Here is a 13,808-nt window from a genome sequence, read left to right as displayed (position 1 = left end):
AGAGTTTAGAAAGGGAGTTCTTTGGGTGAACAAGGAGCAACAGGAGCAACTATGTGACTCTTGGGCTGAGTTTGTTGGGGTGTGCTGTTTACGGAGCCTAGAAGCCTGCCAGGCACAGCTGACAGCTTCCTAACAAGGCTCTAACCTGCTATCCTTTGATCCTTAATCCCTTTTTGATTCCTTTGTCGGGAGGCAGGACTAATTTACGGAGAATAGAGGTTTAAAAAAAAAACAGTTTATAAGCGACCAGAGGAGGTAGCAAACAGGAACAGCAAACAAGGAAATTTTGTGGGGGAGCTCAGAGAGGGAGCATGAGAGCTAGCTACACCTAACAAACAAACATTCTCTAAACTTAGGCCAATAACACCCCTGTCAACACACACACAATCCAGTGCAAGAGTAGAAATAATGTAGGCAGAAGTCCAGCAGGAGAGAAGGGGCTATCCAGTTTATTGCACTGAATGAAGCGTGTAAGATTATCTGTCTTGTGGCCCAGTGGCATATCTGTGCATTCGATGCAAGCAAGTCATGGCCCTCAGAGACCAAGTATGGGCTCCTGAGATTAGAGTGGCTGAACTGAAGGAGCTATGGGAGACAGTTACACAGATGAGATTTTCAGGGACACAGTAGAGCCTAAGGAAAGGGATAGATAATAAAACAGAAAATATCATAATGCCAACTATATAAATGCATAGTAGGTCCACACCTTGAATATTGTGTGCAGTTCTGGTCGCCTCGTCTCAAAAAAGATATATTAGTATTGGAAAAAGTACAGAGAAGGGCAACAAAAATGACTAAGGGTATGGAAAAGCTTCCATATGAAGAGAAGTTAGAAAGACAGACTGTTCGGCTTGGAAAAGAGATGACTGAGGGGTGAGTCTACAACAGGGGTGGGCAAACTTTTTGCCCTGAGGGCCACATCTGGGTATGGAAGTTGTATGGTGGGCCATGAACGCTCACAAAATTGGGGGTTGGAGCGTGGGAGGGGGCTTCAACTGGGGGTGCGGGCTCTGGGGTTGGGCCAGAAATTAGGAGTTTAGGGTGTGGGAGGGGGCTCAGGGCTGGGGTGCAGGTAGGAGGGTGAGGGCTCCGGCTCGGGGCGCAGGCTCTGGGGTGCAAGAGGGTGGGACCAGTGAGTTCAGAGGGCAGAAGGATGGTCAAGGCTGGGGCAGAGGGTTGGGGTGCTGGAGGGGATATGGGACGCAGGCTCCGGGCAGCGCTTACCTCAAGCAGCTCCTGGAAGCAGTGGCATGTCCCTGCTTCGCAGAGGCACGGCCAGGCAGCTCTGCACGCTGCCCTGTCCACAGGTACCACCCCTGCAGCTCTCATTGGTCTTGTTTGCCGACCAATGGGAGCTGCGGAGGCGGCGCTTGGGGTGTGGGCAGCGTGCAAAGCCCCCTGGCTGCCTCCACACATAGAAACCGGAGGGGGGACATGCTGCTGCTTCCGGGAGCTGTGCGGAGCCATGGCACCTGTGGAGCGGGGAAAGCCCCGGACCCCGCTCCCCGGCAAGAGCTCTAGGGTCAGATTAAAACGTCTGAAGGGCCCGATGCGGCCCCTGGGCCATAGTTTGTCCACCCCGGTCTACAACATCCTGAATAGTGTGGAGAAAGTGAATAACAGAGTGTTATTTACACCTTCACACAACACATGAACCAAGGGTCACTCAATGAAATTAATAAGCAGCAAGTTTAAAACAACCAAAAGTAACTACTTCTTCACACAGTCACCTGTGGAACTCATTGCTAGAGGGTGTTGTGGAAGCCAACAGTGTAAGTGGCCAATCCGAGGTGCTTCAGATGGAATGAACAGAACAGGTAATCATGAAGTGATCCATCCCCTGTTGCCCATTCCCAGCTTCTGGCAAACAGAGACTAGCGACACCAAATTGCCCTGTTCTGTGAATTCCCTCAGAAGCATCTGGCACCAGCTATGGTCGGAAGACAGAATACTGGGCTAGATGGACCACTGGTCTGACCCAATATGGCTGTTCTTATGTTTTGTTCAGTAAGACACGAAGAACCAGGAGTGGGAGCGCTGAGTGCAGCAAGGAAGGGAGCTGTGGCAAGTTTAACCTCTAGTGACGGGGAGGAGGGCAGAGGAAGGAACATGGGGACAATTCAAGCCATATTCGGACTGCTGGCAAGTGTGATATATTCTTATACAGTAAGAGTACTATCTATAAGAATAGTCTGAAGTATTATGTAATGAAATATGTCCAGTCTATTTTAAAACACAAAAAGTTACCTTTTCTTTATACTCACTTTATTGACTGCAAAAGCAGTAATGATGTCAGATTCTTTATGAATAATTCTTGCTTTACCTCCTGGATATCCCAGATCTGCTTCTATCTGTATTTAGGAAATAAAACCCATATTTCTGTAAGTACAAGGCTTTGTTCAACTTTTAATTCATATTGCAAGCATAAAGGCCAAATACTAGATCATATATGATTATTACATAAATGTCTCAATAGCATATACCATATTATGTTTGCTAAGTAGTATCCTTCATTGAGTCTACTGGGAAAATTAAATGGTCTAAGTATTAATAGGTTTGGCTTCTTTTTATTGTATCAAGATTGCCATTTTGGGGGATTCTACAAGTTCTCATCTCAATCACACTTTTGTACCCCATTACCTTCCTTGAACTGCTGGAGAAGGATATGGACTGCACACGTACATGAGGATGTTGATAAAAAAACCATCAGGAACTTCATTATGTTTACACTTAATTTTTTACTAAGGATCACAAGAGATCCATAAGGGCTTTGTGAATATTTGATGCAACTTACTTCTTCGTATTTCAGCACTGAAGTAGATGAGATTGGCCAAGGGACTGCACATGCAAGATCTAGTGCAGAGGAATAATTTGAAAATCCTGTCTTATTTTGCCCACCTGCCATCCATTCAACTATACAAATCTGCTGGGCTGTCTTGCACTTTTTCACATTGCAAAAATACACAAATTGAAGCAGCTAATAGAAAAAACTTCATTCCAAAGCTAAATCTTTGCTATCTAAGGTAGTATTTGACTCTTTTGACTGATCTGCATTCAATTTTAAAGCAGAAATCACTTCACGAAGTATTTTAGCTATTTGTCAGTGTACTGCAAGATTCCAAAGAGGATCCTGTGACGGCACTGATAAAATTGAGAAATTCCCATGGGAACAAAACCATTACCACTATAATGAGATCATGAAGTGCTACTAAACATCAATGAGGACACAGAAATTATGACCTGTATTTCAAACTTGAATTGGGTAAGTGCTCCAAAATATAACAAGTGCAAGGTTCCAGAACTGCTGTTTTCTGGCTTCTATCTTAGTTTATCGAATCTGAAGTCTTTACCAGTTTCAAAGGCATAGAGGCCTCATTCAGCATAGGGACTCCATTGTACTAGTCCCTGTTATACAAATGCAGAGATGTGGTCGCTAGTACCATGTGGTATCCAACTCCTTGGAACAGTGTATGTAGAAGCTTCCCTTCTCCTTTTACTCTCATAAATCCTAAGCTTTCAAAAGAGTGGAACCATTATGACATGCATCCGATGAAGTGGGCATTCACCCACGAAAGCTTATGCTCCAATACATCTGTTAGTCTTAAAGGTGCCACAGAACTCTGTTCCTTTTTACAGATCCAGACTAATACGGCTACCCCTCTGATACAAGAGTGTACCGGTATTTTATTGTTTTAATTAGCTGGTTTTTCCAGAGTCTGTGCTTATCTTTGCTTCTCCTCTACCTCCACTGTTACTGTAAATGTGACACAGTTAACCAGATACTAAGTTTAGCATTTTCATATGCGCAGCAGTAAAAACAGTCTGCATTTTCCTTTCCTACTGTATACTGATAATTTACTTGCACTGCTTATGTTACACCTGTAGTTATATTTTAAATATCTGGTACAGTATATGTTTGTAAGACAAAAGATGCCACCTTGAGTTTGGTCATTTTGCAGAGGTCACCTTTTAAATAAAGCTAAAACAGCCTTGAAGGTATGAAAAAAAAAGTCTATTTTTCAACTCTTACTGAAATATACAAAACAGAGTTATCTTAATTAGAAAAAATCCACATGAAAGGTTTATTCTTGATGTGCTCCCAATCATGAATTTAAAAGGCATGATGAAAGGGTTGGTTCAGTTACCTCGTGGTAATACATGGCACTACTACAGTACAGTGGAGATTAGAATCTAAACCTCATTTGCTGGTCCATGCAGAAGTTACGTAATATTTTGGCAGAAAGTGTACTTCATGGTGTTACCAAGGTGCATTCCACTGATTCATTTGGGTGATAAATAGCACACTTTCCATAGATCCATATATTTTTAAGGTGAGGTGGAACCATTATGATAATCTGCATAACAGGCCACAAATCTTCCTGAATGAAGCCCAAAATTTCTGGTTGAGTGACAATATATCCTTTAAATACAGTCACCCAATTTTAATTTAAGGAAGATGCTGCCACAGCAGGAGCTCAATGCTACAGAAGAGGCAGAGATCCCACCAAAAGGTCTTTAATCCCGGTAAGGAAGGAGTAATCCTAAGGAACATGAAATACTGCTTTTAAGGGAGAAACAATGCACTTCAATGTCTTGAAGTGACCAAGTCTTCTATCTCGATTCCTGAATCTTAGGCATGCTATGTTATGATTAGCAAATTATTGAAGAATTGTGACAGGTGGGGTAGCTTTTAGTGAAATGCTGCTCACCTGTGAAAATATATAAAAATGACTAAAACAGGCCTTTTAATGGCGGGAGACAAAATTTTATTGCTAATAATCCGGAATTAAGCATCAGTTAAATGGAATTCTTATCTGTATCAACAATCAAATCATTCATAATTGACATCCACAAATCCACATTGTGAGGTATTAAAGTGATTAAGTGCAAAAATTGTGCTAAGTTACTGTTTCATGAGGCACTGAGGCACAAAATAGCATATTCTGCTTTTATGGGACAATATACTAATGCAATACTTACCTCTCTAACATGGCTGTTCAGTCAACTGTTTTTGAAGTGCTTACAAACAATTTTAAGTGTCATGAAAGTGCAAAATATTAGCACAGAATTAGTATTTGGCAAATTATTAATCCATATACTAATTCTGCTATGTATTCTAACTCAAGTTTCAATGCAGCTATAACGACACAGAGAATTTATTTTAGAATCAGTCTTGATTTGCAGAACTACGTCCTATACAATATTACTGATGTAACCGCTGGACTACTTGCAAAGTTAAGCTTGCCACACTGTGCACAGCTGTAAACAGGTTAACAAAGGTGAGTATCAGTTTAAAGATTGTAGACAGTAAGTGTTTCCTAGTGAAAGAATAAGTCTAATTTCATGTGAAAATTATCATTGTGTACCTTATTGAAGATGGGCTCCTCCATCATAGTATTTTTGATGGTTTCACTGTGGTCCTCTAATGACTTCACCACGAAAGAACAATCACATGATAAAGAGTAAAGATGAGATGTAACATGCAAAGTACTGAGGAAATCCTTACTCCTATGTTAATCTTTCCAACACACAACAAAATTAAACACTCCACACTGAATTGCACAGATACTTACATAAAAATATTTTGTTCAGCATTTACAGTCTAATTCTCAAGTTTTCTTCCTAAACTACACATTTGCTGCAAAAATGACTTTTAAGGTTATATTCTGTAGATGTATCAGTGTTTCATCTACTTTAGCAGTCAATTTTCTGTGTAAAACTTAGAACTTACCAATATGACACATTGATGTTGAATGTACTAGCAATGATAACAGAAAATCCCACAGTAGTCAAAGTAGTCATTTTAAAGTAAGGACACAACTAGCAAATCTAAACTAGTGATATTGCTTCACAAGCACTTAAGGCACACAGCAGATGCAGCATACCAGCAGAGCTGCGTTAATTAAATTAAGAATTTTTGTCAGAAATTAGATGTCTTTCCCTCCTCTGTCTCCCTCTGTTCCCACACTGCCATTATCCTCCTCACAGCTGAGGAGAACAGGTTAGGGCTTCCTCAGGAATGTGACAACACTGTACCATGTATTAGTCATAGAGGATAACTCAAAATGTTGCAACAGACTTTCAGCTCATGAGGAAGAAACAAGCTTGTAGTCAAAGTCTGGATCTACCATGCTGCCTCAAAACTATTTTATACCAGTAAGAATACTCAAATACTGCCAACATCCTGTACATAAATGACTACTCTCTTTCACATAAACACACATACGTGTTATTTAAACATTATCTTTTATGGAATACTGAAGAACGCAATCACTCCACATTTAGTGCAAATTCATGTATACCAGAATTCTGTTCAATCTGACAACTATCTTGATTGTCCTAAAGGTGTTCCATTGCTCTCATCAAATCCTCCTGTCTGATTCTCTGAAACAGCAGTATCTCTCTGACACTAGTCATTTCTGGCACCATTACCTCATGTCTATAACAGACATGAAGTATACACTCCAGATATTCAGCCCAAATGGAGCCATAATTAAGCAGAAGCAGAATATAAAACCTGAGGATTAAGTGGAGGCAACCTAGAAAAACAAAACCACCTTTCAGCAACATGGGATTAGTTTTTAAAACTCTGCTGTTTTTAATTCTCAGAAAGAGAATTAAAAGGAAAATGGAGAAAGGTAATAGAGTGACAGGAAAAGAAAAAACATGTGGAAGAGGAACAAAAGCAGCACATTAAAAAAAACTGCATTGAATTACTGAGAAGTGTAACAAACAGTAACTTTTAAAAAAAGATTAATACCCTGTCCTTTGTGTGGAAGTAGAGATGTACTTAAAGTACTGATGGTTTTAAAATAACATTAATTCAGAGGGCAGCTCTTTCTAAACCAATACAAATATTTCCTATAGTACTGTGCTGTTCTGAGTTCTAGTGGCTGGTGCTTGGCACACATAGTAGTTTAAGCTATTGATTACATGTGAATTTTCTCTATTAGAGTGTTGCCATGTTCAATTAAAATCTCAAATGACCCCAGGGCCGCCCAGAGGATTCAGCCCCGCTGCCGAATTGTGGCCGAAGACCCGGCGCTTTGGCGGCAGGTCCCGGGGCGGCAGAACCCCCCCGCCGCGGGTCTTCAGGGCCCTTCAGCGGCGGGTCCCGAAGCAGAAGGACCCCCCGCCGCCAAATTGCCGCCGAAGACCCGGAGCAGAAGCAGCTCCGGGAGCCCGGGCCCCACGAGAGTTTTCCGGGGCCCCCGGAGCGAGTGAAGGACCCCACTCCAGGGCCCCCAAAAAACTCTCGTAGGGGCCCCTGCGGGGCCCGGGGCAAATTGCCCCACTTGCCCGCCCCCCGGGCGGCCCTGAATTACCCTACCGTCATTTACCATTTACTTTTGGCAGGGCTGCCTTATGGAGTTCCATAGCAGGGGATAAATGATAAGTTTATGGGGTAGGGGCTAGACAGCAAATAGTGAGTGCTATCACCAATAAAACAGTACAGTAAATAACTATAAGCAATGAGCAATGATAGAGCACCCATGGAAAAAAGGAAAAAGAGCTACAACTTTTTAAAAGTGCGTTTTAAGACCATGTGGGATAGAAAGCCAGGGTGTGGATAGAGAACCTTATTCAAGTACTATCACTGGCACTGTAAATAGGTGCTGAATTTATTTTGATGTTTTTCAGAACTATAAGGCAAGGAGGTAGGATTCAGTGGGATGCACAAGATAAACTGGTAGGGAAAGACTCAATTTTGAAGGTTATGACCCGACTAGGTTGCAAATTGGAATCTTGTGGGTGTATATTTTTTTATTAATTATTATTATTATTATTACTATTTACAAACTGTAAGACTTTTGAGGTAACTTTTATTACCACCTTAGGCCAAAATTTCCAGCAATGCAAGGCTTCCCATACAATTCAAAAGGTGGCCATTTAGTTTTTGTTTTGAGTGGAACTGTGGGACTTATACCAAGGTAACACCCAAAATGCAGCAAAATTTTTCAACCCATGACAGCCCCCAGACACCAAACCTATTGTCCACAAATTTGCCCTGTAGAAAGCAAGTAAGCCAGCTTACATATGTTTTACCTTAAATCCAGGCTCTTAATTAACATAATTGTATATACGTTGTGTACTATACAGACCTCATTTAGGCATCTTTTCTTTGTAAATATATTTCTGATGAAGGTTTCCTGGACTTCCTCTTGTTTAACCAAGTACTGCCAAAGCCTCTTCACAGACAGTGCAACATGACTGTTAGATCTATAGATAAAAGTTAAAATAAGTATGTGTTTATTTATGCTGGTAATCACAAGAGATTCAAACTATTATTAGCATACAACTCATACCAAATAAAATGCTGTAAAATAGAAATGTTCAGGTTGTGACAAATTGAAAATGTGGAAATCCAGAGTTGAGTCAGCCACAGATATCACTTCCTATGTCAATTAGCGAAGTACATATAATTATATATTTAACAATTAACAGAATGCTCAAGATTTCAGTATAAATGGCACAGTATATTATGATATACAATATACTTTTCTGAGACCTCTGAAAACACCTAGCCACAGTTAGACTCCAACTTCAATTAACAGCTTACATTTTGACGTTTCCTTAATGCATCCTTTCCCTGATGGGGGAGGAAATTTAAGTTATTGACCAAGATGCTAGGAGCCGATAAACACAGACAATACCAACAAATACTGAAAGTGAAAACATAGCTGTATGGGGATAATGAAGCATAGGAATTACTCCTTATCACAGTGGAGGCTTAGAATAATTGTTTCCCCCCAAAGAAACTAAACTATGTTTAAGGTAAACAGTGAAGAAGAAAAACAAAAATACCCTCCAAATTTTATCCCCTCCAATTTTTAAAAAAAATTACTATTTAACCTTAAGAACATCAAGGATATGGGTAAGGGTATCAAGGGAAACAAATTGGTTTCCCTGTTTGTACTTGAGGATCATCTAGAAGACTGACAAACTAAAGTGCAAAAGTAACATCAAAACAGACAAACCTGAGCTCACCCCTCACTTGAAAAGGAGGACTTCTTGTATCTTTCACAAAGCCCTTTTCTCCCAATAGTTCGTCAAGATTTTGAGTTAAACAGGTTTTAAAAGAAACAGAATAGTAGTGAACCTCAGATGAATATGCTGTAAGTAACCCAACAACTGTGGAAATCTTTGGAAAGGTGGCTAGGTTCAAAAGCATAGCCATCTACTGGATACTCAACGGTGGGGAATGGCGGGGGGGGGGGAGAAATAGAGATGTGTGTACAGTATATCATTCAAAAGATTTTTTTTTTAAATGAAGTCAACAAGACAACTAAGATTACAGTTGTTAGGAACTACCAGTTTACAATGAAAAAAGTGCACTTAACTGCTGGCTGTGGAGCTCATGCAGATGCCATTAGGAGAAAAGGAACATATGGTTACATAAATGTGTGCTGTTGATATCCAATTTTAAAAATTGAGTTACAAATCACTTGCTGATACCACAATGTTTTCAGTTGCAAGATGCAATATTATGAGCCCATAGTCAATGCAGAGAAGACAGTTACTGTTGCTTTTGTTATAACTAGGAGAGAGAGAGGGAACTTCTTTTATGACAATGTGCTTCTAGACCTTGCCCTGGTCTCCTTAACACCACAATGCTTCCTCAGACGGTAGATCGAAGACCTGTCACACTTCCACCCCCCCGCCCCCAAACACACACAGGTCAGCTACTGAGATGTATAAGGCTCCTTACTCTGATTTTGGCCAAATATAGGTTTCCCGCCCCGCCCAAACAGTAAATTGACTTTTGGCATTTGAGAACTTCAAAAATGTGATTGCTTTCTCCACATCTGAAAATCTTCATTGCTTAAGGCCAAAGTTTCAGAAGTCTACACATGCATGCTAAATTGCACACATTTGAGCATACAGTTATAACTGAGAACAAATCAGGTATGGCACATGCATACATGCCAGGCATGCGTCTACCTGGACATCTGCACTAAATCTGTGGTACTTGCATATGCAAGCATGCATTTCTGAAACTATGGCCCTTCACTTGTCTTACCAAGGAAAACTTTAATTGTTCAGAAGATGTACATTAACACATTTTTTAAAAGTCACATGCTCACTTGAAAGGAGTGTTTGTAGGTTCAAGCAAAGCTTTGTGGCGAAGGAGCGCAGGACCTGCCGATAATGCATCCTCAGAAGTATGAGCAGAAATTAAATTCTGAGGTGGACCACCATGTATCTCAAGTCGCCGGAGAAGAACTTGCTCCCAGCGCTGAAATGTCTTCAGAATGGCATGGCACAGTGGGGAGCTAACTGGAAGCTCTACAAGGACAAACCAAACAAAATAAACTATTTTATGTCTGCTAGAATCTTGATGAGAATCACTTCAAATACTTTAATCTAATGTACATGTTTATTATGAACATTTTTTATGAACTTTTTAAATAAAAAATCATTTATGAACAAGTGGTCTGGGTGTAGAGAGCTGTATTGCTTTTTGCTGGCAGAAGAGCTAGATATGGGAAGAGGGCCATTGCATCTAGGCCAGTGTATGTATTTTACCAGAGATGTACTTTGAGCTACAAAAGGAAAGTACCTGGTTCATTAACTAACTTGGGGAAGGAAAGCACATGGTTCATTAACTAACTTGGGGTAGTGAAAAACATCTATATACAGCCATTGACAACTTTCTTTAATGATTAAGAGGTAAACAAAACTGATAGAAATAGGAACCAAAATATATAGGTACTAATACGTCATGGAAAAAACCTCAGTATTTAACGTGTACCAATGTTACTATAGTAATAGTGTCAGGAAAAATAAATCCAAAACTACTGAACAAGTTATTTACAACACTCTGCTGAATGCAGAAGAAGCTAAAAGGCTGATCCATTTTTATTATGCAGTTAGGTTCCTGAATTCATTGTCAGATTATTAAATATGGAAAGACATCTCCATTACTACACCATTACCTGACAGATCATGCCCAGCCAAGGGGTAGAAATTCTTCAACCTATGAAGCACCAACTGAACCATAGCCAATCGCATCAGTGACCAACTAACAACAAGAAAATACATGAGTCATTGATTGACCTCTTACAACTTTAAGGAAGTTTCATTTAAAAATAAAACTAACATCTCTACTGTAGGAATATTTTTAGCTTTTATTAACCAAAATATTGTAAACAGTTAATAAACCATGAATATATTTAAAACCTTAAGGATACCTTGTATGCCAAAACAACTATTCTACATAATAAAAAGACATTAAAATATTATACTCATGCGTTATTTATAACAAAACAAAGAAGATAATGCATTCCTAGGAAATATATGCATTTCTTGAATGGCTGCCATATTATCGCTCACACTTCTGCAGTAAGTTCCCAGAAATGCACTGTCAACAGTGTCAGAAAAAGTATGAGAATCAAAGTGATTCATACCTGTATGAATTTGAATTAGAGTGCTCCTGAAGGTGTAAATCTGATGTAAAATCCTCATCCTCATCATCACTTCCCTGACTCTCCTCTGAATCGTATTCCACTCTACTTTGTGAGGTTGGAAGAAAAGGCTAAAAAAAGCATAGAAAAATATTTTAGTTCAGCAAAACTGTATCTGCCAAAACTGTGTTTCAAATACTGTTAACATGTATGGTAATATTTAAAATAAAGTTATTGTTCATGAATTCTAATAATTTCAACTCTGATGGAGAAAACCAGTTGGTTCTTTTTAGAACCTCTGACTTCAGCACAATTGACTTCAAAACTACACAAGTTACTCTATTTACATAAAACTTTACAGTTTCAAAAGCTTAATTATTTTTCACTACTTGTGTTTCAGTAACACCTAAAAGCTCCAATCAGGACCAGGACCTCTGTGCTAGTATTGGACAAAGACAAGAAGAGCATTTCTGCCCCAAAGATCTTGCAATCTGATTTAGCACTAGACATGACAAGCGAGGATAACAAACAATAGGAGAGAAGGGGTTGGGAGGAGGTGGCATGATGGAGGGTAGATGAGGTGAGCAATAACAAGATTACCTAGTTACTTAAAACTAGATGCAGTACACTCACAACTTGATGGTTTTAAATAAATTGAAGCTGTTTTTATAGAAGTATCAACTATTCCCAGCCATCTCTTGACATACACCTCTACCCTGAAATAACGTGACCCGATATAACACGAATTCAGAGATAATGCGGTAAAGCAACGCTTGGGGGGGGGCAGGGCTGTGTGCTCCGGCGGATCAAAGCAAGTTCAATATGATGCAGTTTCATCTATAACACGGTAAGATTTTTTGGCTCCCGAGGACAGTGTTATATCGGGGTAGAGGTGAGTTATTAGCTGGCTGATTTCCTGCAGGCATAATACAGGTGAGTTCTGAGGAGGGATTTGCAGAAAGGATAGCAGCCTTACAGTTATTCCATGATGGGTATTGCATTCAGAGAGCGCAACATGGAAGAAGATACAGAGAGGTTTCTGGAATAAATTCATATATCATGGAATGGGTGGATGTAGTAAAAGATGAGGGCAAGTAAGTAAGGACAGTCAGAGTTATGAAGGGTCTTGAAGGTGGTGACAAGAAGATTGAATTCTACGAGATTGAGATGGAAAAGCAGTGGAGTCATTCAGAGAATGGTTGAAGTGGTCACGTCAACAAGCTAACAAGTTGATTGAGGCCAGCGATACTCAGACCTCAGTGGTTCAGGAGCCAAATTATCAATCAACATTACCCAAAAGAGCCACAGTAGTGTGAATTCATTGTTTCATTTACTCTCTATGTATATACATATATAGCCAGGTGTGGGTCAGCCCCAAGCAGCACAGAGCTTGGGGGGGGAGTTAGCCCCAGCTCTGGGTGGCACAAGGCTGTGGGGAGAGACCCTAGCACGGGCAGTAGAGCGCTCGGGGGCGGAGGCTTAGCCCCAGATGCAGGCAGCAGTGGGTGGAGCTTTGGTCAGCCCCAGCCCTGGGAGGAATGGGGAGGGCGGCTGGAGCAAGCCCTGCAATGGGCGGGGGGGGGAGGAGGCACAGCTTGGGTGAGCCTCTGGCTGTCCTGTTTTTACTTTTAAAATAATACTTCTCCGCTGGAGCCGTCACGGGTAACACATCTTTCTGTAGCCTCTTCTCTTTCCGCCCACCCCCAGTGGCAGCTAGCATTACTGTGCCTGACCTGATGTAGGTTCTCCGGAGCAGCTGATGCTATGCTGCTGCAATTAACGTGTGTTAAAAAAATTAACGCATTAATTGTGTTGTGTGTTAATCACACGCTTTAACAGCAGTTAATTGACAGCCTCTCTCTCTCTCTCACACACACACACACACACACACACACACACACACACACACACACACACACACACACAAAATGAATGAATAAGAATTCTACAACTGATAACAGCATTCTGATTGGTTAATAATTAAACCACACAGTGTTTTCACATCATGCAAAGAGCTGCAGGAGACACATTAAAGAGCCACTTGTGGCTCGAAAGCCTCAGTTGAGTATTACTGATCTAGGCAGTTTTTAATGGCCTATAAGGGGGTGATGAGTGTGCCAGGAAACCAGGGGTTACAGTAATCGAAGCTGAAAATGAGGAGTGTCTGTAAGAAAGATTTTGCTGTTTGGAGAGATGAAGGATCTGATTTTAAGAACTTTAGTAGATGAAGAAACAGCATCATTAACTCAGCCCATCTTTGAAACAGGTAACTATTATTCCAACCTTTGTGATAAGAAAACAGGCAAAATGACTGCACAGGAAGTCAACCAGACCAGGATTAGAACTCAAGACTTCCTAACTCCCTACTCCACCTTCGTTCTCCACGTTATGCTGCCTTTCATA

At 40.6% G+C, this 13,808-nt stretch overlaps 1 protein-coding gene across 8 annotated transcripts in view; it reads right to left on the bottom strand.

Annotated features, from left to right (window-relative positions):
• Window positions 1–13,808, bottom strand: part of DMXL1 (Dmx like 1) — a 142,252-nt gene that overhangs the window by 13,506 nt on the left and 114,938 nt on the right. For 6 of the 8 annotated variants that reach the window (XM_005300153.4, XM_005300155.4, XM_042854648.2 and 3 more), the window contains 6 exons: window positions 11,409–11,536; window positions 10,938–11,023; window positions 10,086–10,287; window positions 8,103–8,220; window positions 5,367–5,429; window positions 2,265–2,351 (listed from right to left, as the gene is read on the bottom strand). In XM_005300153.4, coding sequence (XP_005300210.1) covers window positions 2,265–2,351; window positions 5,367–5,429; window positions 8,103–8,220; window positions 10,086–10,287; window positions 10,938–11,023; window positions 11,409–11,536 — 684 coding nt within the window. The remainder of the gene's footprint in view (window positions 1–2,264; window positions 2,352–5,366; window positions 5,430–8,102; window positions 8,221–10,085; window positions 10,288–10,937; window positions 11,024–11,408; window positions 11,537–13,808) is intronic. The other 2 variants (XM_005300154.4, XM_008166673.4) reach the window with 1 other exon arrangement.

Source organism: Chrysemys picta, chromosome 6 (assembly GCF_011386835.1).
Source record: "Chrysemys picta bellii isolate R12L10 chromosome 6, ASM1138683v2, whole genome shotgun sequence".
In the NCBI taxonomy this organism is placed as follows: domain Eukaryota; kingdom Metazoa; phylum Chordata; order Testudines; family Emydidae; genus Chrysemys; species Chrysemys picta.
This window is presented reverse-complemented; position numbering and strand designations above follow the sequence as displayed.